The 27,695-nt window shown below is 30.1% G+C and overlaps 1 protein-coding gene across 3 annotated transcripts in view; it reads right to left on the bottom strand.

The window, feature by feature from the left end:
- The window catches only part of LOC107451369 (solute carrier family 12 member 2), a 111,585-nt gene that overhangs the window by 41,202 nt on the left and 42,688 nt on the right, over positions 1–27,695 (bottom strand). For all 3 annotated transcript variants that reach the window (XR_015433886.1, XR_015433887.1, XM_043051061.3), the window contains exons 2-6: positions 10,714–10,791; positions 8,202–8,277; positions 5,420–5,515; positions 3,539–3,678; positions 1,276–1,389 (exon numbers count right to left, since the gene is read on the bottom strand). Coding sequence is in view for 1 of the 3 variants with exons in the window: in XM_043051061.3 (XP_042906995.1) it covers positions 1,276–1,389; positions 3,539–3,678; positions 5,420–5,515; positions 8,202–8,277; positions 10,714–10,791 (504 nt within the window). In the remaining 2 variants the exon portion in view is untranslated. The remainder of the gene's footprint in view (positions 1–1,275; positions 1,390–3,538; positions 3,679–5,419; positions 5,516–8,201; positions 8,278–10,713; positions 10,792–27,695) is intronic.

The following is a 27,695-nucleotide window of genomic DNA, read 5'->3' as shown; positions in this document are numbered from 1 at the left end:
AGTGGTTACTAAGAGAACAAGAATAAGAAAACGTAAAAAGAGCATAAGAAATAATCAATAGAATAAAAATAACTAGGAAAAATGATGGATAAATTGAAACCTATGAAGCTTTCGAACACATTATACTGATACTGTTTATAATGTAAAAACAATTATTTTTTAAATTCTTTTTTAGAGAAAAATAATATATATTAATACAGAAAATAGAAGAATGTGGTTAAAAACTGCTGTACCACAGATACGTATAATTTTTTTTATTTATTTATTTATAAACTGATTCTTCCTTTGAATAATGACTGATTCTTGACGAAGGGATTGAAGGAATTTATTTTTCTTTTACTTAGTTCACTAGCTAAATAGAGGACTACTCATAATTAATGTTGCTATTGCAGCATGCAATATGTTTTTAATGTTAAGCATCTTAAAATTAATCGGTGAATAAATACGACAAATAATTATAAATATTAAAATTTTTAATCTAGGGCAATTTATTTAAATGCTTATAAATATTTTAGGATTGAGAACAACAAATGTTTGAAATAAAATATTTTGACGATCTTGAAAAATGACTAAATATGAAATAATTTAAAAAAATTAATAAAGTAACACAAAATAAATAAAATTTGTACTAATGCGTTTCCTATATCATTGCTGTAATTACGATCTTTTAAAATATGATTTAAAAGGAGCTCATTTTATTCCTTATACAGCAAAAAATCCAATTTATGATATCAAATATTCTAAAAATGACCGATGCTATAAAAAATCATTGATAGAAAAAAATTCCCTTGTTGCATTCTGTTTTGGAGACTAGATATTAATTCATATTATATTTCAAAATTAGTTACGAAATGCTGCAACAGATGGGTCTAAGTTAGAAAAAATTTAAAACACTGTTTTTAAAACAACTATCGTTTGCGTCAGCAACATGGAAATGTTTGGGGACAAAATTAACACACGCCGATGCAGATATTTCATTCGGGATGGTCTGACATGAAGCAGAGAACATGGCCTCAAAGTTTTCCCTAGGCAGATGATGTGCTATCTATTGATAAACTTTGTAACTAATTTTAAAACATGGGGAGGGTAAATTTCTGATTTCCTAGGCAGAATGCAGTAAGCTGTGCATTTCTCTCTTCTTCCGTTTTTCAGATATTGATTTTTCTAACCAATGCTGTTATTTAGACCCCTGGTATAAATAAATTAAACTTTTTTAACGTTTCACACGAGGTGAGGGGACTCATACCCGTATTTAATTGTTTAAGAACGACATACTTTTGTCTCCCACTCAGTTCCAACGATGGCGATTCCCAGAATGACCACAACAGTGATGCAGCTTATAATCCGAATGTCATTTATTCCATTGTCCACTAAACGCAATTCATTGTCCTGAAAGAAAGCAAAATGCAGACAAAATATAATCTAAAATAATTTTCAAATTCCGAAATCTCAATTTACTTTCTTTGTAAAAATTAAAATATAGACCTAATATTTAAGAAGAACAGTGTAATATAATTAAAGTCAAAAGTAACACAATCAAAAGAGGAGGAAATAATGATACTTACCAAACACTTCGGCATTTAACAAGACGACAAGTAGCATAAATATTTAAAGAATCGTTGCATTTAAATCTTAAATTCTATGAGATTTATTTCTCGGATCGAAATTATTCAAATCAATAAATGATTGAGCATTTTGACGTGCTGTAGAATATTGGATTAGAGTATATTAGGGAAAACATCAGAGCACTGGAAACTGGTTAAAAACACTTGACGTTTAAAAACATGAGTGAAATATTGCGCATTTGCATACCAAATGGAAACTGAAGCTTTAAAAATCAATCAGGGTGCTTAGCCAAATCTTTCGACAAAAAATAAGCACCTTTTAAATACTTTAGCAGTCAAAAATATTTTTAGTCACTATATACAATTACAAATTGCCTATTAGTTTTCAAAGACTGTACATGATCATGATAAAATAAGTAGTTTCTGACAAAGAACTCTTTTCTTGATTAGAATAGCAACCATAATAAGATCCAACGATTTTCCAGTTCGATTTCAGAGGGTGGAAAATGAAGCCTGAAATTGAGAATATCTTTCAAAATACAGCAGTGTTGCACATGAGAGTGCAAGAATTTCAACGAACCCAACTCAATAGACACGCATACAAATACAAACTCGCAAGTATTTCATGAAACATGTGAAATGATTGACGCTACCGACCGCGGTAAGCCAAAATGAATTGTGTTTGAATGAATTGTGAAAACCATGCTTTTGTATAATACGTGACGAAAATCCACATGATGAAGAAAAATTACATTTTTGAAAAGGGAATATTAAGCACTTTTTAGAAATACACCATGAATAAAGTACCTCTCGGGGCTTTTTAATAGCGAAAATCAAAAATAAGCACCTTCAAGCACTTTTCAAAAACACTACGCACCCCATGTCAATGTAAAAGAGTACCGAGCAACTGTACATCAGGAAGTTTTACTAAATTTATAAATAAATAACATCAGTGTAGAAAATACTGGTTACTGCAGCAATTATTATCAGCAATGAATGGTAATTTTATTAATAGTAACCATGCCAATGAAAAACATACCGATTTTTCTTCCCCGATATCTTCCTTAATCTGTTCTTAATCAATCGTAAGGAAAAGAAAATTTAGAAACAAACATACTTTTACCTCAACTACTAAAAAAATTAATTAATATTTTGATATAAAATACTATGTTGCATGATATTTAGAGTATAAATTTCATTTTGAAATTTATTTTTGAATCTAAACTAATTTGTATCGCCAAATTTGAAATCACCACGTCAAATAAAAACAGAAAAAACTAAGATAGTCCTTTCTCCCCTAAAATCTAAAATAAAATAATTTTCAATTACCGCCTCAATTTGAAACGCCTAAATTGGGACTTAACATTGTTTTTGTAACACAGTACTGTATTCTCAGTTTTTTTTTATTGCAAGTGGAAAAAATTTAACTCTCTGTATTTCATGATCATTATTGTTTTTTCTTAACAATTATTAAAAAAATTTTATCATTCTTCTACATTATAAATTTTACTGCATAATATGTTCTAATTTGCGGAATCTTAATATGGCGCCCAATCCAACCATCTATACACTATTTCTGTATCTTATTTGCATGATACTATGGTTTGATTTGAATGGAATCATGATTCAATCCAACACCAAATTTGGGATTCGGCGAATTTGCTTTATGTTATGGTGCAAAAACTGATATTAAGGTTTTACGTTGGGTCAGTTTTTCTGAGTATTTGATATTCTGCGATTCTTATTAATTTTTATAAAGACAGCAACAGCCTCTTGTGGGCGTTTTTTTTAAGTAAGATAATTACGTGACCAGCGACCTTGTGCACAAGCCGCCGTTACTTTCGTCCATCAGAAGCTGGGTTGATTTCAAACCACCACTAGAGGTTTTTCTCAACATTTCTTTTACCTTTCAGCCACTAATAAAGATAGGCATTCAATTTTTCTTAATACGTGTATAAAATAAATGTACTCACATAGATTAAAACTTGGACTGTCTCTGCGAATCCAACAACATACATAGCAACGGCAACAGCATTAGCCACAGCGAAGATGAAACCTATGGACCCACCAAATTCAGGTCCCAAGCTCCGAGATATCATGTAATATGTTCCTCCTATTTAATTTGAAATCTCATATGAAAGGAAAATATAAATACTATACATGAAATGAAATGAATTAAATTATATATATTATATATACATCGAACTACAGCTATATGTGCGTTAAACAGCGTGCTTGTAGCTTCGTCTTTGTAGCGTAAATCACACCAGCATTAACGTAACGATACGTAGCATGTAAGATAAACGTGAGCATGCGCAGTTGCTTCACTCTTACGTACGGGAGAGTACGGAAGCTAACGTAAACATGCGAAATCTCCCCAATATCTAACAAGGGAAGTGTGACTCACCAATTTTGAAATAAACTAGTGGGATGTATGCCTTATGAGGAATAATTTTAGGGGGCAACATTCGTTTCGGCCCATAGAAGGTTCTGTGAGAGATTAAAAAAAATTCAATGTATAGAAAAATCGGTATTTTATTACTTCAATGCAGACTATTAGTTATTGTAATTGTCTCATAATCCAATTAATTTGTAATTAATTGGATAATTAATTAATTTGCTAGTTGATAAATTAATCAAAAAATTAATTAATCATTAATAAATTATTAATTAATTGTTATTAATTATTAATTAATTGTTAATTAATTGATTTGCAATTACATACTCCAATTAATTTAGAAAGTTTTTTGGGAAAAAAATTTACAAAATTTGATGTAAATTTTTTTTGAAATTAACCTAACAGGTTTTTCTGAAAAACTACAGATATATAAAATTTTCGAAATCAATTTTGACAATAAATATGCATTATATAGTACGTGAAAGTACCACAAAATTAATTGGAGTATGAGACAATTACAATAACTAATAGTCTGCATTAAAGTAATAAAATACCGATTTTTCTATACATTGAATTTTTTTTTTATCTCGCACAGAACCTTCTATGGGCCGAAACGAATGTTGCCCCCTAAAATTATTCCTCATAAAGCATACTTCCCACTAGTTTATTTCAAAATTGGCGAGTCACACTTCCCTAGTTTCCCTTGTAAGCTAAAATAAAATTTCAGAAAACTAATAAAAAAAGTGATTTTTAAAAATAAAAAAAATTGCTATATGTAGGTTATTATGCAATAAATACCAAATACATATAAATTTAAATTTTTATTTTTTTGTTGTTCACGTTGACTTTTCTACTGCACTGCAGTATTGGTCTTTAGATTTAACTACCCCCTATTAAAGTGTTATTCAAAGCTCGTTTTCACGTTAATTTAAAATTAAGTGTTTCATAATACGAATTTTTGGATTGTTTAATACCGAATTCGGTGAGCCATTACACCACGCTTTCTACAGTTCAGACCTAGGCCTATGATGAACAACGTCACACTATATCAACATCTTGTTATAAATTTAAACTATCAATGCAAAAGAAGTTTTTTATTTAAGCAATTTTCTACTTTTTCAAAAATAATTATACTGATGTGATTATATTAATATATTCAGAAATTATGCATCATTTTTAAGCGAGTGTTTTTCTTTAAAGCAAAATATATTTGAAATTTTTAGTAACATTTTCGTCGAAGCCAAAGGGGACATTTTCTGGCTTTTAGAAACAAATACAATTTATTTTTATTAATGATTGTCTGAATAAGTGATAAAGAAAATTCTGCTTATTAAGATCGAAAAAAACGTCAAAAAATTCAATTTTATGCGTGTATAGTCGTTTTTCACATGGTTAGAGAATTGACCTAAAAAATGGAATATAATGGAGAATAAAGGGAATGAGGGGGGGATCTTACCTCCTTTTACTTCTCCATTTGTGCAAATGGCTGACATTGAGAGAGTTGTTAGAAATGTTACCACCGTCGCCAAAAGAATTATTAGACAAGCCAATCCTAAGGAGAACAAAAAATCTATTATGGTAAAAATTTAAGACCCAGTTTCTTTACCAACAACAAATCAGGTTTAGGAACCTGACATTTTTAATTTTTTTTTTTTGAAATGTTCAAGTTCTGTTCTTTATGTAAAACTGTTAGATATGTGTTTTTTTTCCTCATTATTTTTTCTATATTTATGCTAGTCCTTCCATATGAGTTATATTCTAAGATTTGAGGCATTCATTTACGATGTTTGCTCGGCGAGGATAGTCGTTGTAACACAAATTTTGAGCCCGTGGCACTCTTAGACAAATGCACATGTTGATCTAGAATGATATTCCGATAAATTTGGTCTGTTATAGTTCCACTTTGTACGTTCAGATCGGTTCTGGTGCCCAATATATTTTCACCTCAACAAGCAATTCTGCACCACCATAACATCCACCACCGATAAGTTTATCACGTTAGAAATCATCCACATGCATCCTCTGTTCTGGCTATAGCACTTAGAGATTTACAGAGTGTTTGTAAACAATTTTACCACCTTTCCCCTCTCTTACACTCTCATCTTGACGTACTATTGGCGTCATGGTGGCTTCCCTTAATTTTCAAACTATTCCTCTCATCATTGTGGCGCACTAGTGTCATGGTAGCTTCCCGTAATTTGCATATTATTGCTCTCATCATTGTGACGTACTGTTGGCGTCATGGTGGCTTCCCTTAATTTTCAAACTATTCCTCTCATCATTGTGACGCACTAGTGTCATGGTAGCTTCCCGTAATTTGCATATTATTGCTCTCATCATTGTGACGTACTGTTGGCGTCATGGTGGCTTCCCTTAATTTTCAAACTATTCCTCTCATCATTGTGACGCACTAGTGTCATGGTAGCTTCCCGTAATTTGCATATTATTGCTCTCATCATTGTGACGTACTGTTGGCGTCATGGTGGCTTCCCTTAATTTTCAAACTATTCCTCTCATCATTGTGACGCACTAGTGTCATGGTAGCTTCCCGTAATTTGCATATTATTGCTCTCATCATTGTGACGTACTGTTGGCGTCATGGTGGCTTCCCTTAATTTTCAAACTATTCCTCTCATCATTGTGACGTACTAGTGTCATGGGGGCTTCCCGTAATTTGCATATTATTGCTCTCATCATTGTGACGTACTATTGGCGTCATGGTGGCTTCCCTTAATTTTCAAACTATTCCTCTCATCATTGTGACGTACTAGTATCATGGGGGCTTCCCGTAATTTGCATATTATTGCTCTCATCATTGTGACGTACTGTTGGCGTCATGGTGGCTTCCCTTAATTTTCAAACTATTCCTCTCATCATTGTGACGTACTAGTATCATGGGGGCTTCCCGTAATTTGCATATTATTCCTCTCATCATTGTGACGTACTATTGGCGTCATGGTGGCTTCCCTTAATTTTCAAACTATTCCTCTCATCATTGTGACGCACTAGTGTCATGGTAGCTTCCCGTAATTTGCATATTATTGCTCTCATCATTGTGACGTACTGTTGGCGTCATGGTGGCTTCCCTTAATTTTCAAACTATTCCTCTCATCATTGTGACGTACTAGTATCATGGGGGCTTCCCGTAATTTGCATATTATTCCTCTCATCATTGTAACGTACTATTGGCGTCATGGTGGCTTCCCTTAATTTTCAAACTATTCCTCTCATCATTGTGACGTACTAGTATCATGGGGGCTTCCCGTAATTTGCATGTTATTCCTCTCATCATTGTGACGTACTATTGGCGTCATGGTGGCTTCACGTAATTTGCATGTTATTCTTGAAGATGTGTGTAATAATTCTAGAGGCAAATTTTTTTTCATTAGATTTCCATTTCCGTGTGATTCTAAATTATCCTTAATTTATGGACATGAGTGGCCCTTAACTTTGAGATCCACATTTGATTAATGGAATACATAAATAGTTATGGGAAAGCTGTAATTTTTTTTGTACGTGATTTAGGCCCAATATGAATATCTGAAGTTAATACCCTCACCCAAAGTGAGTTGTAGTTTCTATTAAGAATTTACTTTGTGGTAGGTACTTAATTTACAGTTGCACTAGATCTGCCCAATGGGTTATTGGCGACGTTCTGGGAAACATCCCTAAAGGTGATCCGACGACATACCATCCCACTTTTGATCCTCTGCAGAGGGGATGGTTCCCTGTTTTGGTAGCCCAATGACCTGTGAGCGAAGTCGAGCACTTTTGCGGTAGAGCAGTTTAACGACGCGCACCTTCTGTCCCTACGCAAGCTGATTAAAGTGGTCACCCACCTGCTTACTAACCGCAGCCTTCATTTATTGTTTAACCAGGATTCTGTGTCCCTGCATTCAAACTTGTATCACGTTTCCAAAACATATGTACCTTTGAAGTTCACAAAAGAAAGAAAGAAAATGGTATACTAAATCGTGCTCTACATTGTGGGAGTTTTCAATAACCACTTAAAAATATAATGAGATTTCAAAGTTTATAAAAATATGGTTTCTTTAAAAAAATAGTTTGATTTTAAAAATTAATTCGTATTTGTTGCCAGCGGTACAACTCTGTAGCGTTGATGTAACCTATGCAAAAGTCCGGGAAAATAATTCTAGCGCATTATATTACACTATAAGTCTTAAAGATTCGGATTCTGGAATCGTTCAAGTTCATTAAGACTATTTCATACAACTTACCCATTCCTGCTTGTCCGACGACCCAAGAGAGACGAAGGAAAAGCATTACACCCCATATATTCAACAGACATCTCACCTAAAATTAAATGTAATAAATCAGTCCTCAAAATAAGAGCCCGCAATGACTTCATAAGACTCCGTCAAGTGCCACAAAATCTGAATATGGTAATTGTACGTAAAAAAAAGTTTGACGTTGAAGCCTTCAAAAAAAGTCATTGCTTATAGACCTCCAAATATGCTTAAAAAGGATATTCCATTTACCTTTATTTGTTACCGGATAATTTTTTTAAAATCATTCTAATAACAATATATTAATGCACATCAAATTTCGCTAACAAATATACAACACATAAGCAAACGAATCGCGTAGGAATACAAATATAATAAAAATTAGACTTTTACACTCAAATTGTTAATGTAAATTAAATATATGTAATATTAATATTTATTTTTACAAATCATGTATAACATGGTGATTAAGAAGTCCTGTTTTAGTACAGAATATAATTTCGCGTATGTGCAACTGCAAATAGATACTAAAATAGAGTTCCTATTTTAGCTGCTATTAATGTGCACATTTACCCTTGGGAACATTTTAAATTTGAGTAAAAATGATTATTCAAAGTACTTTAATAAAAAATCTAAGTGGCTAAAACGATATAGAGGTTCGTCCCATGATCTATTGCAAGTACGAAGGACCAACTCTTTTTTACGTAAAACTCTACATATAACAGCACGATTGCTAAAATTATTTTGTAAATTTAAGTGTATTGTGAATGCAAATACGAAACCAGTCTTAATTTACATGTTTACTGTACTTGCTATGTTTAATTTACTCCAAAAACTGCCTTACTCCGTTATTTCAACTCCTGGTAACCGAAAACATTTTTTTTTCTTTTTAAAAATCGAGCTCCAATGTTCTACTCTTATTAGTATCTGTAACAAATTAGATTAAGTTTGCTTCACCAGTTTTTTCGTTATCAGACTTTAAACATCTCTGCTTTTAACAAGACCTCTCTGTACTAAAAAAATATAGTTTTTAAAATGTTTATTTCAGTTTATTATGTAGTGATCGATTTAAAAATTCTGCAAAATTTCTAACTAATCTAACGATGTGGTGTCGCAGTTTTCCATTGTTGTAGATGCATTTTTACTGGCAGGAAAATCACATAGTAGGATCCAGTTCTCCCAATTTAATTTTCATGTTGGTTCTATTGTCATCAGCACTAAATTGATATAAGTCATAAAGGTATTGTTTTTCTATGAATATTTTTGTTTCCTTAATTTAAAGGTATTTACCTGAACTATTATTATTACGTTTTTAATATTGTTTGTTTTCTAAATTAAGAGTTTAAGGGGATTGTTTTTATTATTATTATTAGAAAAACGTAATTCTACGTTACATTTTAAGGTAAAGTTATTCAAATCGGTGTCTGATCTTATAAACTGATTTACAATTATTATTTTTTGGTGCAAATTACATTTATATACTACTATGAATTACCGCTGAAGGGATTCATTAAATGATTTAGAACTTAACGTTTTGCTTCAAGCACGAAGTGATTTCAAAAATTGTAATTTAAAATAGGTCCATCTATTTGGTAAGCGGGGGGGGGGTAAAGATTAGACAATGCCAACCTTCATCTATCAAAAGGTACCTCAACTTAGAATCGAGTTAACTTGTCTTATATACAAGTGAATTGGATTGTATTTTTGTAGTGGTAGACGCACCACAGTACTCCCCCACCAGAATTATATCTGTGATAGAATTCGATGAACAGAAACCACAAGTCGACTCATCGCTGTTTAGTGAGAAGCCGGCAGAGCTGTATTAAGATCACAGTACTTTTGCTGATCATGGTTCAGGGTCATGGTTGCTCCTGTGATGCCGTTAGCAGTCGAGTGTATGCAGGGCGACGTTGTATGTGATCGAGACTGAGTAACAACAGCGCAGTCGCGAGTAGCAAGTCAACTGTTCAATGTGAACAATCCATCAAAGTAGGCTTGTTCAAATAGAATTGGTAGTTTCTGCCAAGGTAGGCGTATTCACATCACGTCCGGGTCACCAATGTGGGGAAAGACCATTAGACAATGCCAACCTTCATCTATCACAAGGTACCTCAACATAGAATTGAGTTAACTTGTCTTATTTACTAGTGAATAGTATTTTTGCAGTGGTAGACACACTACAGTAAGCAACAATATTAAATTACAGCTGTGAACTCATCAAATTTCTTATAACAATATACTTTTAATTTTAAATGTTATTTCAAAAAATTTTTATTTATAAAAGTGATTTATGTTTACTAATAGATCTTAATAGTATCACATGGGAAATATTTGTACGTGGGAAGTGGCAGAATACTAGTGTTCTTTTTTGTACATATATTTCAAGTTGAATAATTTCAACTGTTTTATGCCAAGAAACAACAATTATTGCGAATCAATCATCGCGGTTAGTGAGCGAACAGGGGGGCTTAATCCCCCACTTCTGAAATATTTTTGTACTTACCAAAACTCCTTGTATCCATCCGAATTTTACAGCAGCTTGCTTTTCAGTGAATGCCTTTGAAAGTCTTCGATCAAAAGTCTGAAATAAATGTATAATTCTATTACTAAATTGTATCAACAAATAACACATAAATATACATCAAGGTAAATATAGTGTCCCAAAGGTTCCGTTATCACATGAAATGATGCTTTTTTGCAAAAGCCCATTTCATCAGTATTTTTCATCGCCACTATAATTAAGAGTTCGAAATTTCGTCGGAAACCATAATGTGGCTTATTTTATTTATGTCAGCGAATACATACTCCAAATTCATAACTGAACTAAATGCTGTTCCTGGCCTGCTATTGTCAAAGTTAAACCTAATTTTCAAATTATTAGCGATTAAGGAATATAAAAGCTGTTTAATATTTTAAAAATAAAGAGTAGTTTTTCCTTAGTTAATACATTCACAGTTGAAATAGGACGGATAGGCTAAAGAAGCTACTTTTTCCAAGTCTCATAATGTATATTTAAGAATTTAATTAAGAATACATTCGTGACGAACGTATGCATTATTGTAATGTTTTCTTTCATGTTTAGAAGGGAAATGAATTTAAAAAATAAACACAAACGCAATTTTTAAGAATATCTTCCTGTGGCAAAATTTCAGTGAAAAACTATTTTTGTTTTTCGTTCATGTTTGTCTTGCTGAAACAACCTTAAACAAAAAGTTTTATCGAAGAACCGTGATTCGTCATTTTGTTTCGAAAAATTATTTCTTCGACATAAAGGAACTTCTTTACGATACAGGTTTATACCTTGTATACAGAAAAAGTTTTATTTTTTCTGTCACAAGAGTTTAAAAATACAAAGAATTTTTAAATGAATGCAAGAAAAAATAAAATAATTTTTTTAGAGAGAAGAAGAAAAATTGTTAATAAATAAAATATTTTTAAAAAGTATATATATAGTTCTATGTACTTGCAGCTTATGCGCAATAAATAAAAATTATTATAATTTTTCTTAATTCTCTCTGTTTTCTTTTATTCTTTTTTTGGCTTCATTGTGATATATACACTCCTGATATCTTAAAGAATCGAATCATTTCGAGGTAGCGAGTTTCCGAGATAACAAGCTCAGAGCAAAACATGTTCTAAGAAGTAGAAAAATATATTCTGAAATAGTACCCTAAAAAGTAGAGTCATGAACCATAAGAACAACTACTAATAATTAAGTATATAATGATTATTGTCTATACGTCTAAATACAGCCGTGCTAATTCTTAAAAGTGAAACAAAAATAATTATGCATTCAATATAAAGGAATTGGTTTACTATAGACTTGCATTGTGATTTTTCCGAAAAAATTTCATCTTCTATAACTTCTTCATATATATATATATCTTGTCATTAATCTTTATTATTTTCCATGTTTTCTCAATATTTTAATATTTTAACTTATTATACTTACAGCTTATGCGCAGTTAATAAAACTTATTAATTTTCTTCATTTTACTCTCTTTTCTTTTTATATATGTACTAGGAGGCTTCGCCCCCTGCTCGCTAGCGCTCGTCAACCCCCGGAACTGCTTTCGCAGTTCATTTCGGATTGCTTCGCAATCCGATGCTCGCTTTGCTCGCTCATTGGATACGTTCTTAACGTCTAGTTTTTGTATACTTTTTTGAATACTGAAGTTCCGAAAACTTTTCACTGTAGAAAATTCTAAACCTGTACATTTCAATATTAATTTGAAATTGCAAACAGTTCACATATTTTTCTTAATCACACTATTCTACATTTCAGTTGTTGAGAAAAGTAACTGTTGTAAGTTTTGTTTTAAAGTCTTTCCCACCAGAGGGTTAAAACCATGTGTTGTAAAACAATATGAAATAGTACTGAACGACGGATGTAAAGCATCGGCTTCGATGAAGATAATTTTGTGAGAAGTTTTTTGATAATTCGGTGAGAATTCACCCGATTAGACATATGATGCTCACTACGTGCTCTTGCGCGCCGAATCCAATCAATTAAAAATGAAAACTGTTGCCAGCGCGAGAAAAGAAATATCATCGGTTTTATTGATACATACGTACGTATTAGCGTTTTATATAATAAGATAGATAGATACATATTTTATTACTAAATAAATATTCAAATTAAAAATTGAATTTCTTTTCGCAACAAAGTTTCTTCATTTTAATTTAGGATATTCTTTTTTATGAGAGAGAAATAAAGTATTTTGTTTACTTCTATCGAAAATTTATAATCACGATAATTTCTTGGCTACCACTTTTATGATTTAATTGCTAGTAGGATTATTACTTCATTTTTTTATAACGGTTATCAAATCCATAACGCGTCACAATATTAAATTCGCATCTTTTGATGTCTATTCGGCTGATGTTTTTACAAAGGCTTATAATTTATGATTGCAATAAAGTGTCTCACAATCTTAATAACAAATATAATCTAACTTAATGCAGTCTGAAAAAAAGATGAAATATTTTAAAATAGAATAAAAAATTTGAAAAAATCTTAGATTTGATAAAGGAACTAATTGTGACTTACCAGTTGATAATGTAAATTATAAAAGAAATTAAGTCGCAGCAGATCAAATGGAAGTAAAAAATAACGAATTATTAGAAATTATGCATAGATAATAACTTTTTCAACAGTGAAAGCAAAAAAATAGTTTAGTGAACGAAAAAAGATTCTAAATTACACAGGTCACCGATAATTCACTACGCATAAGCATAACAAAATAATGCGATTATATCGTGATCATAACAATGCATTATCGAATACGGTATTATCACTATCATTATCGATAACATACAAAAAGAAAATATCTTGAATATAATACATAACGGTAATTATTGAATATAATATATTGCAGATATAACATAAGATATAATATAATATAAGTGTAGATAAATTTCATTTTGATTACGAAGATTTTGACTAATATAGAATGATATAAATTATTTAAAGTGGAAAGTATCACGATACATCGTAAAATATCGACATTTTTGTCAATACATCGCGATTTTAAATTCGCATTTTTCCATTACAGCTGTGTTTCCCAAAGTGTGGTACGCGTACCCCCAGGGGTACGGGAAAAGTTTAGGGGGTACGCGTTCTTATGCGAAATATCTTGCAACAAACGAAAATTTCAAAAAATTTTATTTAAAAACAAAGCTAGCCATGAAAATGTACGATTACGAATTTTTCTATTGGCAATTTTTTGCAGAGTTAACAGTTAATGATTAGTGGTGTCAACAGCCAGTTATGAGTTTTAACTTGTGAGTAGTTTTTTTTATAGTACAAAGTACATTCATTTTTATATTAGTGGTACTCAGCGTTACAAATAATTTAGAGAGGGTACACAAAAGTCATAAGTTTGGGAAACACTGCGTTTTTAGGAACTAATGTCCGTGTTGACGACAAATTGAAAAAGTCGTCAACGCATGATTAATATAACCGAGAAGTATCGTTAATATTGATGTAATTTTTTCAGTTACATGTGAAGATTTTTTTTAAAGAAATTGTCGCCTTTTCATAGAACGATAATAAGTGCGATATAAAGTACGTCGATCGTTTTTAAGAAATAAAAAAAAAGGAAAACGATTTCAAATTCATTTCCAAAAATTTTTAATTTAACAGCTAGAAGTGTGACAAGATTACGAAATCAAATCAAGAAATCTATTAACTTTTATTCAAATGATCCGACCGTGAAATAAGAACGAATTCTACTTTTAACAAGAAAAGGTTGAAGTGAAAGCGATGATTTGCTTCAATACTTTTCTCACAAGGTCTTAAATGAGAATCGTTTGCAACGATGCGTGGATTTTAATTTCTCGGAACATTTCCGAAAATTCCGCAGATATCGAATTTCACAGAAACACTTTGCAGAGTGGTTTTCTTCATTTAATTTTTTTTCTTCTCCGTTTTACAAGTAAACTATTTTGATTTTAATTTCCTTTTGTCTCATCTAAAGCAAGAATCAAGCTTAGATTTTGAGAACAAAATTAAATTATGCCAGTATTTAAGTACTTCATATAAAATAATGTCGTTATAAAAGAATAACTTTTAAATGTTTATTTATAACAGAATGCTTAATTTATCATTTAGACGTATGGAAGAAAAACTTTTCAAACTGTTTTTGTATTTAATTTTCTTTTCTGTAAAGTAAGCTGTTCCTATTTTATTTACGTTTTGTTTCGTTCCAAACCAGCATGGATTTTAAAAATAAATTATAATTAGGTCGGTATCCTGAATTTTAATGTAACACAATTCTATTAAAATATAGCTCTTAAATGTTAATTTTATGTCGCATTTGGGTACTTGCACTTCAGAAAGACCTGCCATACCCACACGTGACTATGACGTCAGTTCCAGCTAACTTTTATCAGCAAAATGGCTTATTAAAGTAGAGTTAAGTTTCTCCACATATGTTAAAATGTTAATTAACGATAAATTAGTTAAATACAAAGGCGTATCTCACATAAAATCAGTTTAAAGATAATTTTTTCTCGTCTACTTCTTTTACTTAATTTAGATTTAGTATTTGTTAATGTATTTTATTTTAACTGTGATATATTTTTGTTTTGTGTACCTGGCAACTTCGATGCATAGTTAATTGCATCGTGCCTTTCATTATGTAAAGTCTTGATACAAATATATCGTGAAAGAATTGAAATTTTTGAGAAAGAATCTTTGTGAAAGAATTTAGAATGTGTCCCTTAAGAGAATTGATACTTGAACTGCTTGCCTTACTCGAAATAGAATGGAAAGAACAGTTGTTAACTTAAACAAATGGCACGTTTCAATCACCAATCAGGATCGAGATACCAACACTACGTCACTGGCAGATATCCCATTATTTGCATATTAAAATAAAGTTCTTAAAATCTGGTTTTAAAAGTTAAGTTAGAATAGTGGTCGAAAGTTTGAACGTTTTGTACATTTCGTCACGCATCAGGAGCTTTTAAAGCAAATGGAAAACATTTTGTAAACAAAATTAAAATTTACCCAAGCATAATTCAGTGTAAAGAAATATTTTATACAATAATTATTTATCAGTTTTTCAATAGTTATTAAAGTTTTTTTTTTATTTTTGATCACTGTACAAACTTAAATAATATGGTTTACGGATTTTATTATGAAAAATTGAGCGATGTTTTAATAGTTGTTCTATAAGATACTTTAATGTTTTAATGGTCGTTCTATGAGATATTTCAATGTTTTAATAGTTGTTCTATAAGATTATTCGACGTTTTAACAGTTGCTCTATTAAATATTTCAACATTTTAGATAGTCTTTAAGATAATTCAATATTTTAATAGTTGTTTTATAAGACAGCTCACCATTTTTATAGTTGTTCTATAAGATACTTTAATGTATGAATGGTCGTTCTGTAAAATAATTGAATGTTCCAATAATTGCTCCGCTAGATAATTTAATGTTCTAGTAGTTGTTCTATAAGATAATTCGATGTTCAATATTTCAATGTCAATTATTTCGTCCGTATATTGCTCATATATTTTCCAATATTCAATGCCAATATTACATGTATAAAACATTTCAATGTTTAAATAGTTGTTCAATAAGATAATTCAATGTTTTAATAGTTTCTCAATCAAATATTTCAACACTTTGGATAGTCTTTAAGATAATTCAATATTTTAATAGTTGTTCTATTATATAGCTCACTATTTTAATAGTTGTTCTATAAAATAAACTACTGTTTCAGTATTTGTTCTATTAGATAATTCCATATTCTAATAATTGTTCTATTAGATAATTTAATGTTTTAGTAGTTCTATAAGATAATTCGATGCTCTAATAATTGCTTTATAAGATAATTTAATGTTTTAATGGTTGTTCTATGAGATATTTCAATATTTTAATAGTTCGTCGATAAAATATTTCAATGTTTTAATAGTTGTTTTGTCAAATATTTCAACACTTTAGATAGTCTTTAAGATAATTCAATATTTTAATAGTTGTTCTGTTATATAAATTACTGTTTTAATAGTTGTTCTGTAAGATGTGATGGAACTGTCTGCAAGATCAAATAGAACAATGTTCTAATAATTGTTCTATTAGATATTTTAATGTTTTAGTAGTTGTTCAATAAGAAACTTTTACGTTCCAATAATTGTTCGATAAGATAATTTAATATTTTAATAGTTTTTCTCTATGATAATTCACCTATAAAGTCTTTAAAATAATTCAATATTTAAATAGTTGTTCTGTAAGATAGCTGACTATCTTAATAGTTGTTCAATAAGATAAATTACTGTTTCAGTAGTTGTTCTGTAATATACCTGTAATTCAATATTCTAATAATTGTTCTTTAGCTAATTTAATGTTTTAATAGATGTTCTAATAATTGTTCTATAAGATAATTTAATTTTTTACTAGTTGTTCTCTTGAATAATTCCCCACAAAAATCTGGCTTTATGGAAAAGTTTAATGACCTTTCTGTAATAAAAAAAAGTTCATGAGATTCAAATATATACAAAACTGTGAGGAATAATTCTTGGCGAGAATGAGATTTTCGGAAGGTCAATCTCCCAGAACAAAAATAATTTCTTTTTTCTTGTTCCCGGGACGACACAGTAGGGGATATGGCGATATAAATCACAAACTATTCCTGAAATGTTTTTATACCTTTTCTTTTGCGTGAGTCTGAAACATTTCTTCTCGCCCATAAAATTATATATTTAACCTTCGTAGATTTTTCTTTCTAGACCTTTCTTCAGATACTTGAAGCGCTACTTAATCTCATGGAATAAAATGTGCTAACAGGAGCCGAACATTGAAAAACAAAAACAACTAATTTTAAATATCTATAACTGTCTTCCCCCAAGTATTATAATACAGATATTTTAGATTATTTACAGTCCCTGGCCAAACTATTAGACGCACTGAAAGTTTCTAGGTAAAATCTTAATTATCAGGTGGCTTTATCGATTTTACGCGACTGAAACCGGTTTCCACTTGTTTAATTTCGCGTAAATGAGACGATATATAATATAAATTTGACTATTGGATAAATTAGACGATATATTATATAAATATAGAATATTTATTATATTAGTATACAATAATAATTAGGCCTAATTATCAGACGCACTGTAATTTTTAATAATGACAAGATTTGCACGAGTTTATAGTTTTATATTTAGACATACATGTAAAAAGTTTTTATTCAGGAGATTTTATATGGAAAATTTTACAGTGGCCTAGGCCTATAGGCCGATTCGCCGAACGCAATGGAACAACAATTTTTAATTTTACAGTAAGTATATAGAAATAAAATGTTAAAAATTTTACAGAAACAACGATGGCAACAAGCCTCGAAAACATTGAAATACATCAGAAAGATGGTCAACGGACCCTTATAATTCAGCATATCGTTCAGAAATTTAACATAAAAATAAACTAAAACAATATTGGTCTTGTTTGGTGTTGTTGCGTTCAGGCCAACAGACCCTTTATAGTAACGTAATACATCTAACATCACGAACCCATTTTTGCTTACTAGATACTACACTTGAATAAAAGTATCAATAGGATCGAATTGAGAGCCAAAGCTAGTTGCTGGGTAAAAGAAAATAGTTAAGAATTACACACAAAATAAAAGTACACATTAGTACAAATTTGTCCAAAAGGACATAAAATTTTTAAAAATCTGAAGAAATGAAAATTGTAAAAACATTACAATTTTAAAACATTATGTTTGAAATAAAGAAATTGACTGTATAAAGCCATTTACATGCATAAAATTTCAAGGTATAAAATTATTTGTGGATAAAAAAAAATTGGATAAAGATATAAAAAGACAAATTTGACAGGAGATTTTATATATACTCCTTATTTGTATTTATTTTTAACGTATTGCATTACAATATTAACCAATTGATAGACGAACGCAAACAAGTGCAAATTGCCGGGTAAAAACACTAAAGCTGTATAGAGTATCACCTGAAAATTAAGATTTTACATAGAATCTTACAGTGCGTCTAATACTTTGGGACTGTAAAATCACGTTATAACAAATATTTAAAATAGCCATTACGAAAACTTGATAATTAATCACTTTGGTGACACTTTTACAAGGAAACTTATTTTCGATGTAATTTATTTCTTAGCGACGAAATAAAAGAGCATTAAACAATTAAAAAAAATGACAGTATTTGATAATTTTGCATTTCTTAAATTAAATATTCGCTGAACAGAAATTCAAAAGATGTTGAAGGTTAAATGATCCATTTCGAAAAAAAGAAATGTTTTGGAATAACAAACTGGTTGACATGGATAAATATTTGTTAATTATTTCCTTATATTTAACGTAAGCCAATTTCTTATTTAAAACTTCTTATTCGAAATAAATTAAGTTTTCCAGTAAAGTTCGTCTCTCTAAAGTAAGTGAAGTAATTACTTAATTTCAAAGTAGTTTGCACACAAAGGAGTTGTAGTTTTTTACATTTATATCAAAATAGTTGTAGTTATAGTTTTCTACATATGTTGCAAAGTAGTAGTAGTTAACTGTAAAAATAATGTAATTTTTCCGACCACTGCACAAAATTATTTTTTACCTTCGCATATTTTCTTCCCGTGTATGAAATTCGTAAAACTATACTTAATTACGAATAATTTTCTAGACATTTGAAAGAATACTTAGTCAGATAAAATAAAATGTTTTATGCAAAGTTGTAGAAAAAAGGCAAATCAAATACTTGAAACGCACAATCACAAATGTGAAAAAATAGCCGTCTGCAAAGCCCGTTTCATATTTATAATAAGAAATTTCAACTAAATCATTTTGTCTTTATCTGCTCGAATAACTTCAAATTTTAACCATTTTGCCTGATTTTACTCAAAACTGACGTAATTCAATCGATAAAAAAATCTGTTTTGAACTCTCACAATTGTATTTAACCTTCTTACATTTTAAAATCGCATTTGACCCGCAAAATTATATTTCATCTTCGTATATTTTTCCAAACTTTTCCTCCGATATTCGAAGCATTGCACAGTATGATAAAATAAAATTTGATGGCAGAAACTTGCTGTAGAGATGATTGAAAAAATTAAAATCATACGTTTGTAACGTTAATAGGGGAGTAACCGGGTTCGAATCCCAGCGACGGCTGGTTGATTCGAATTCCACACCCATCTCGCATAGACCACGGTGCTGACGTAATATATTCTCAGTGGTAGACAGATCATAGGTTAGAGTCCACTTGCCATCAGGCTAACCGTTGAAGATTTTCGTGGTTTTTCTCACCATGTAACGCAAATTAGATCCATTAATTCCCTTGTCTTCTGGATTGAGCTCGAAATTACAAGGATACGGATTTGAACATTGACATAAACTGAAAATTCAGTCCGCTGTTCAATGATGGTTATATAATAAAATATAAAATGCATCTATGTTAAACAATAGGGCACTTGGTTCATTCACTTTTTTCAATTGGTGAAGTCATTCTCCAGTTTTCATTATATTTAAATTTGACATTGAACAAAATATAATGCACATCAACTCCGCCCAGTCTGAAATTTCGCATGAATAAATCAATAAAAACAAAATGTATTATTTCTATTTCGAGTATTCTGTAACAGTTGACGCGTGTATAGTTCATGTGAAAGGGGGGCGTTACAAGCAGCCGTCACCAATCTAAACACCGCTTCTGGTGTATTTCAAACGATTTTTTTTTTTTTTAAAGTTAAATTCTTTGCCTTTAAATCAAGGCCAGTTTTTCTGACTTATTCTCATCAAATATCGCTCTTTTGTGTGTATGCGTGTATTGCTGGTGGGGGGGATGATGTTGCCGGACTTGTGTACCGAAGAAGCATCTGAACAAACTAATGATATGCTTAATGGATCCAGAAAAAAGGTGAAGGCATCTATCGAGATCGTGATGTTGAAAATCGACCTCGCACGCGACAGCCATGTTGAATAGGTAAAGGAAAAATCTGGAGTAGAATGGAATAATATACGTATTATATAAATGTGTCACGTGTTTTGGGTCTTGGATGGCCGATTCCTATAAAACACAGGGATTTCGACTCAGAATAAGACTCTAGACGCAGCGCAAAAATAATCAACGGATTTGTTAATGTGCACCCTTTTACAGTCAGACCCCGCTATAGTGAACCTTCAAGGGACCGGTTCGCTATAACCGGGAGTTCATTATATCCGAACTACAAACAATTTTAACTCATTTTCCCGAACTGCTCCCTTTTATTGCACATTATTTAAATAAATGGCAGATAAGAAGAAATACAAAAATGATTAAAAAACAATATGCAGTAACAAAAAATGTGTTCAATTTGATTTTTTATGACTCTTCATTTTGCTTACAAAAAATCTAGAGATGGCCTTTATTTAAGAATGGGAAACTGAGATAGAAAAATCAGTCGAAGATCAGAATATACAATTTTCTTTCTTCTTTTGGTTCACTATAAGCAATGTTCGCTATAACGGGGTTTGGCCGTATATTACTTTTAATGCTAAACTGCAGCAATTTCAGATTTTCTTTAAAAATTTAATTCCTGAACCAGGTTAGAACACAATATCGAAAAAATTAGATCGTCTTAAACGTGATCGCGAGATACTATAGTTCAAAACGAATGAAAACTCGATTCAATTTAATACCAAAATAAGGTACGTTTTGCAGCCTTATTTCGGTGTCAAGATGAACCATATTATAGAGAAAATTAAGCCGTCTCTTGCGCGATACTACACTTCAACTGGAATGAAAACCAGCTTCAATTTAATACCAACTTAAGATTCGAGCTAATTTGCATCGTATTATAAGTTCAATGTACCAATGCTACGGTTCGAAATTTTTTTGTGACTTCAGAGATTCTATTTGTCTATTGAAACAGCAATATTCCAGTGAAGATGCCAAATCTACAACCTGTGACACACCGGGCAGAAACAGGAAGTAATTAATTCTCTAGATCTTCCAATAAAACGGGTGTGGCTGACTAATATGACGTTCACTTACGATTTGAACAAAGATTACGGAGTCATAATTTTAATCGTTCTATAAATCTAGTCATATAGTATTGAGCAGAAGAGTCTCGGTGATGAGTAAGCGCTCTCCTCACAAGTAGGTGACCGATAATTCGAATTCAGGACCTGGCACACACCGACCACAGTGCCGCCGCCATAAAATATTCTCACTAGTTGACGTATCATGGGTTAGAGTCCCCTTGCCGTGGGCTAACCGTGGGTGGTTTTCTTCTTTTTTCCTCTTCGTGTAACGCAACAGTCAAAAAGTCCCCCACAAAGGCAAACTCCCTTGTCTTCTGGATTGGGTTCAAAATTACACCGCAACGGAGTTGAACATTAATAGGCGCAAACTCTAAATAGTGCCATGGGTTAAAATCCCTTTGCCGTCGGGCTAGCCGTGGGGTTTTTCCTCTGCATACAACACATACGTGGGTTAATTCCATTAAAAAGTCCTTCATGAAGGCTAATTTATCCTAATGTTTAAACAAGCGGGTCCCTTGTCTTCTGGGTTCGATTCAAAATGACAAGGTTATAGAATTGAACAGTGATAGAGTCTGAAACCCAGAAATGGGTCAACCGTATAACGACGGTTATAAAATAAATTATTAAGCATAAATATGATGGTTAGTGCAGGAAAAACATTCACAAGGGTTGACGAATCACGCAGTTAAAAAATCTTTTATCCTCCGTAGAGAGGTTTAACCTTTAATGTAGGAGAAAGTGCGCATAATAGATACAAAAAACGTGAAGGTATCTGTCGTGATATTGAAACATTGAAAACATCACGTGATATTGAAACACTGCAAAGGAAAACCTTGCACAGAACACATTTGTTTATATAAATCACATGTTCTGTCTAGGACGACGATTCCAAAAGAACTCGTAAATTACAGTTTTCTTGTAGCAACCCTAAAACAAAAACGAAATTTATTAATACCCCCTCTTTTGTACTATTTTCATACTAGTACGACCCTCAAATAGAAACTACAGAGCCGAACCTTCAAAATATAAACAATAACTATAATTATCATAATGTTATTTATTTATTTTTTCGATATCTAAAGAATCAATCTGATGCAATCAAATAATCAACAAACTCGCTGTCCCAATCAATCATACGTCAATTAAGTAGCTATAATAATGTTTTAATCCAAAGTAACAAACACGGTTTAAAATATTATGATACTTAAATTGAGAATTACGATAATTAAATAAATAAGAATATTATTACAAAAAATACAAAAAAACGTTAGAAACGAAATTTTGAACTTTAATGATACGGAGCCGTTAATGTACATATTATTTAGGTAAAATGTGGAAATCTCTTGATTTCGAACTTTAACGGATACATTTTATATATATATATATATATATATATATATATATATATATATATATATATATATATATATATATATATATATATATATATATATATATATATATATATATATATATATATATATATATATATATAATTAATTTATAAAATATAGAGAAAAAAAAAATTCAAAATAAAAAGTAATATTTTTAAAAACCACGTTTTAGTAGTGGAGAATAATAATTAAGAAAAAAATTGAAAAACGAAAAACGTGGGGCGCATGAAATACATAACAGTAATGTTATATTAGTGTGTGTATGTGTGCTCTTGAGAATATGTGTATGTATATCAGTAATTGTAATTGTATCTGAATGTGGATCTGGAATATGCTTTCGTATATGCATATGTATGTGGATGTATATGTGGCTGTGCATGTGTATGAGTAAGAAAATGTGTATATGTATGTGTATATGTACTGTTATGTATTTCATGCGCCCCACGTTTTTCGTTTTTCAATTTTTTTCTTAATTATTATTCTCCACTACTAAAACGTGGTTTTTAAAAATATTACTTTTTATTTTGAATTTTTTTATTTTAAACTGAGATTTTTTTAATTTTTATTTTATATTTTTAAAAAATTATCATTTTTTAATTATTATTCCTCACTACAAAAAACGTGGTTTTTAAAAATATATATTTTTATTTAGATTATTTTTCTGAGTCAAGAGTAGTCAAAACTACTACAAGACCACTACTAAAGTAATAGAACTTTTATTTTAAATTAGGGATACAAAAATCTTTATAGAAAAACAATACCTTTACGACTTTCATTAGTTTTATGCTGATGACAACCAAAACAATCTGGAAATGAATGAGGAAAAACTGGATCCTACCACGTGATTTTTCAGCCAATAAAAATACTCCGACAACAAAAATATTTTCACCTGACACGTAATAATTTGAAATAATGGAATCGACAACAAAAGACAATCTCGAAAATAATTATTTTTTTAAATTTTAATTTTATTTTACTTTATGTCTTTTTTCTCTTCATTTTCATGCATTGTCATCCAATTCTGAACTGTGTGCCAAATTTGAAGTTTGTAGCTAGTCGGGAAGTTAGTTTAAAATCGATTACAAAATTCCACCCGGACAGACATACACGAAGGCAAGTTTATATAAACGTGGTAAAAATAGAGAAATTTCAGAATTATAAAAAAAGAGAAGAAAAAAAATTAATAAAAATCCGGAAAAAAAGATCTCTTCATCAGCTTACACGATTATATCCGCAAAAAGGCGTGCATTCTAATATTGTATTGATATAGCCAAAGAAAAATATATCGTGAGGAGCACTCAAAAAAACTTTTTTTTTTAAACAAAATAGAATATAACACAATAAGTAATAAATATCACGTAAAAAGCGAAAAATAAAATGTAATGTTATAATTAATATATGTATATATTAATTATATAACCGGGCAGTTTACCCATTATTGGATTTACTACTATCAATGTTCAACTTGGTAGCCTTGCAATTTTGAACACAGAGGACAAGGGGATCCTGGACCATTCATTGACACAAACAAGACTTCGTCGTGGACTTTTAGTTAGAACTAATCCACATTTGCATTGAGCAAAACTTCGAAATTCTCATACGGTTAGCAAAGGAATTTTAATCCATGATCCGTCTACTATTGAAAATACTTTAGGTCAGCACTGTGGTGCCGGGAGCAGAATTCGAATTAAGAAGCCATCGCTGGAATGTGATCCTGGTTTACCTCATAAAGAAGTAAACGCTCTATGCCCATATCCTCCGTGGCTCAATATCCGATTTTGTTAAAAAGCAACTCAATAATATTTCTGTTATGAGAAACAGGCTCAACAAAATAAATAAAAACTAAAAATAAAAAAACGACTACGATTATGAATTTTAAAGTAGATAGAAGATTATTCTATTAAAGAATTGCGAAATTATTATCTAATTTCTGAATTTTAAAACTTTTGTTGTCGGCTTAAATAAACTCGTTCATAAACTGTTCTGCAGCAATGCATTATTTATATACATATTAAACGGCAATAACCTCGACGAGAAGTTAAAAATGCGAATCAAGGTCATAACGATATTACCATATTTCGTAAGGTGTATGAAATAAACTGAAAATATTATTTGAGGTAACTATTTTTCAATTTACGAACGCCATTTTGATGTGAAAAATCAAAGCAAATGTCAACAAAGGCAGAGCGCGTGTGTTTATATGGAATAATCACGATTTGAAACAGCTTAATAACTTCCACATACCAGGAAGTCCTGAAATTCTTGGAACTGCGGAATATTTATTCTTTTATTCTAAACGGAAGGTTTTAGGCTGTCTCAGACAATTTCATTTTTACAACCCGAAACTAAGATGAAATCGAAATTATTACATCACAGCGCTATTAAGGCTGTTTTTTTTTTTTATTCTTATAATATGAGGAAAATTATCTATTCTCTTTCAGGTTTCATTGATTAAATAATCATGTTAATTAATTTTAACCTTCTATCATATTAATTCATATTATTCCTTATACTATCATATTATTCGTTATATTGTCATATTATTCGTTATAGTATCATATTAATCGTTATACTATCATATTACTCGTTATATATTAATTAAAATTAGTTATAATTCAGACTTATTTATATAAGTGATGTGATACACTTATTAATAATGATTAATTAACTATACGTTATCTTAATATTAATTATATTCTATATTAATATTATAAGTTATATATTATAAGTAATATACCATATTTTATACATACCATATCATATTATAAGTTTTATATTACACTAAATAATTTTAGTTATATGTTATGCTAACTAATAATAATTAAATGCCATGCTTATTAATGCTAGTATTTTGTAATTCAATTAATATTTATATGTGTTGTTAATTACTATTAGTTTTATGTCATTCTTTTTAATAGTCATTTTATTTTTCGCTAATTAATATTAGTTGCATAATGTGTTATTTAATATTAATTATATGTTATGCTAAGCTTCAATGATAGATCGGTTAATGCTTCGACCTATCACTGTGAAGTACTGGCCTTCTATCCTTGGAGGAATCTTGAAGCCCCTTCAGTGGATAGATAGATGGGAACCTCTGTCTGAGAGGTAAAGTCGGCCGGTGCGAAATGCTGATCACGTGATCGCCATGTTTCGAAATTGTGGAACCTTGAACTCCATAAACCGCTGGCTCACAACGAGCTGCTCTGATAGTGATTCACATCGTGCGTTATGTTAATTAAAATTAATTATAGAATATTTTAATTAATATTTTATGTATATAAAATATAATTATTAATTATATTTTAATTAATAATTATATTTTATGATACTAAAAAGTACTTTTCAAATAGCTTTAAATGACAGAGAAAACCTACATTCACGTACAGGTACATCATGATAGTTAAAAATAATATTTATTACTTAAAATTTTATCATTATAATATTTTTATATATATTCTAACACTTTTATATATATATTATATAATTTTTACATATATTATAATATTTTTATATATAATAATATATTTTTATTAATATCATTTTGTTTGACAACTTTGTTTGAAAATGGCTGGAATAGTTAAAGCTATGACTAAATTTTGAATTTTCCTTATAAGTTAACAATTTCCAAATTATTAAAAATTTAATTATATCAAATTTATACATCAGATATAAATATAAATGTTCATATTAGTAAAATTATTTAATAATCAAAATTATTTAATTATTAAAAGAATTTCATATTGATTTAAAATGCTTCACTAATTAAAATGATTTTTTATAGTTTTAAAATTTTCTAATCATAAAAATCATTTTATACTAATTTAAAATTATTATAATCGGAAATTAGTAATAACCATACTATTGATTATCAACCAATATCGATACTTTAGTTTCGATATTATGCTTTCTCTGATGCTTTCTTTGTTTTAACATGCTATTAGACACGCAGTTCAAAGCCTTTGCTATGAAAACTTTAAAGAATAGAACGAAATTACAATTGTAATTTTAATGGAAGAAGAAGAAAAAAAATCGACCGTGTAAAAATACTGGTTAATGGAAAGGAAAAAAACATTCCTTTGGCCAAGCGCGTCGAATGGATTCTTAGAAAATTAGAATTAATTTCAGAGAACTAACACATTAATATAGATGGATTATGCAACTATTCTGGAAAATGGCTTTCTAGGCATTTCTTTCTATTTCAAGGACCACTTGAAATATCGGTTTTTCATTTTCGGCATTATTATTTTCTTAGTTTCATACCTGTTAATGACTAACAAGAAATTCCCGCTTTAATTTGAATACAGTTTATGTTTCTTAATGATAAGGAAGAAATAATTCTGAAATTTTCAGAATTTTTTTTTTTATGTTTTCATTATTGGAAACATTTTCTTAAATTTATTAACTAGAATTTAGAAGAAGAAAAAAAAAAGCTTTACTCTTGTTGTTGTATTGATCTTGATAATTTTTTTTCGCACAACCGAAAAATTATTGCGGCCTTGCAATCTATAATGAATAAGAGTATTTCAATGCATCATAATTTTAAAAATTATTTTAGCTGAGTTAAATATTATAATTAAGTTTTGTTCGAAAGA

Source organism: Parasteatoda tepidariorum, chromosome 5 (genome assembly GCF_982258835.1).
Source record: "Parasteatoda tepidariorum strain Cologne lab strain chromosome 5, Ptep-v5.0, whole genome shotgun sequence".
NCBI lineage: Eukaryota > Metazoa > Arthropoda > Arachnida > Araneae > Theridiidae > Parasteatoda > Parasteatoda tepidariorum.
Note: the sequence above shows the minus strand (reverse complement) of the source record. Positions and strands in the feature narration are given on the sequence as shown.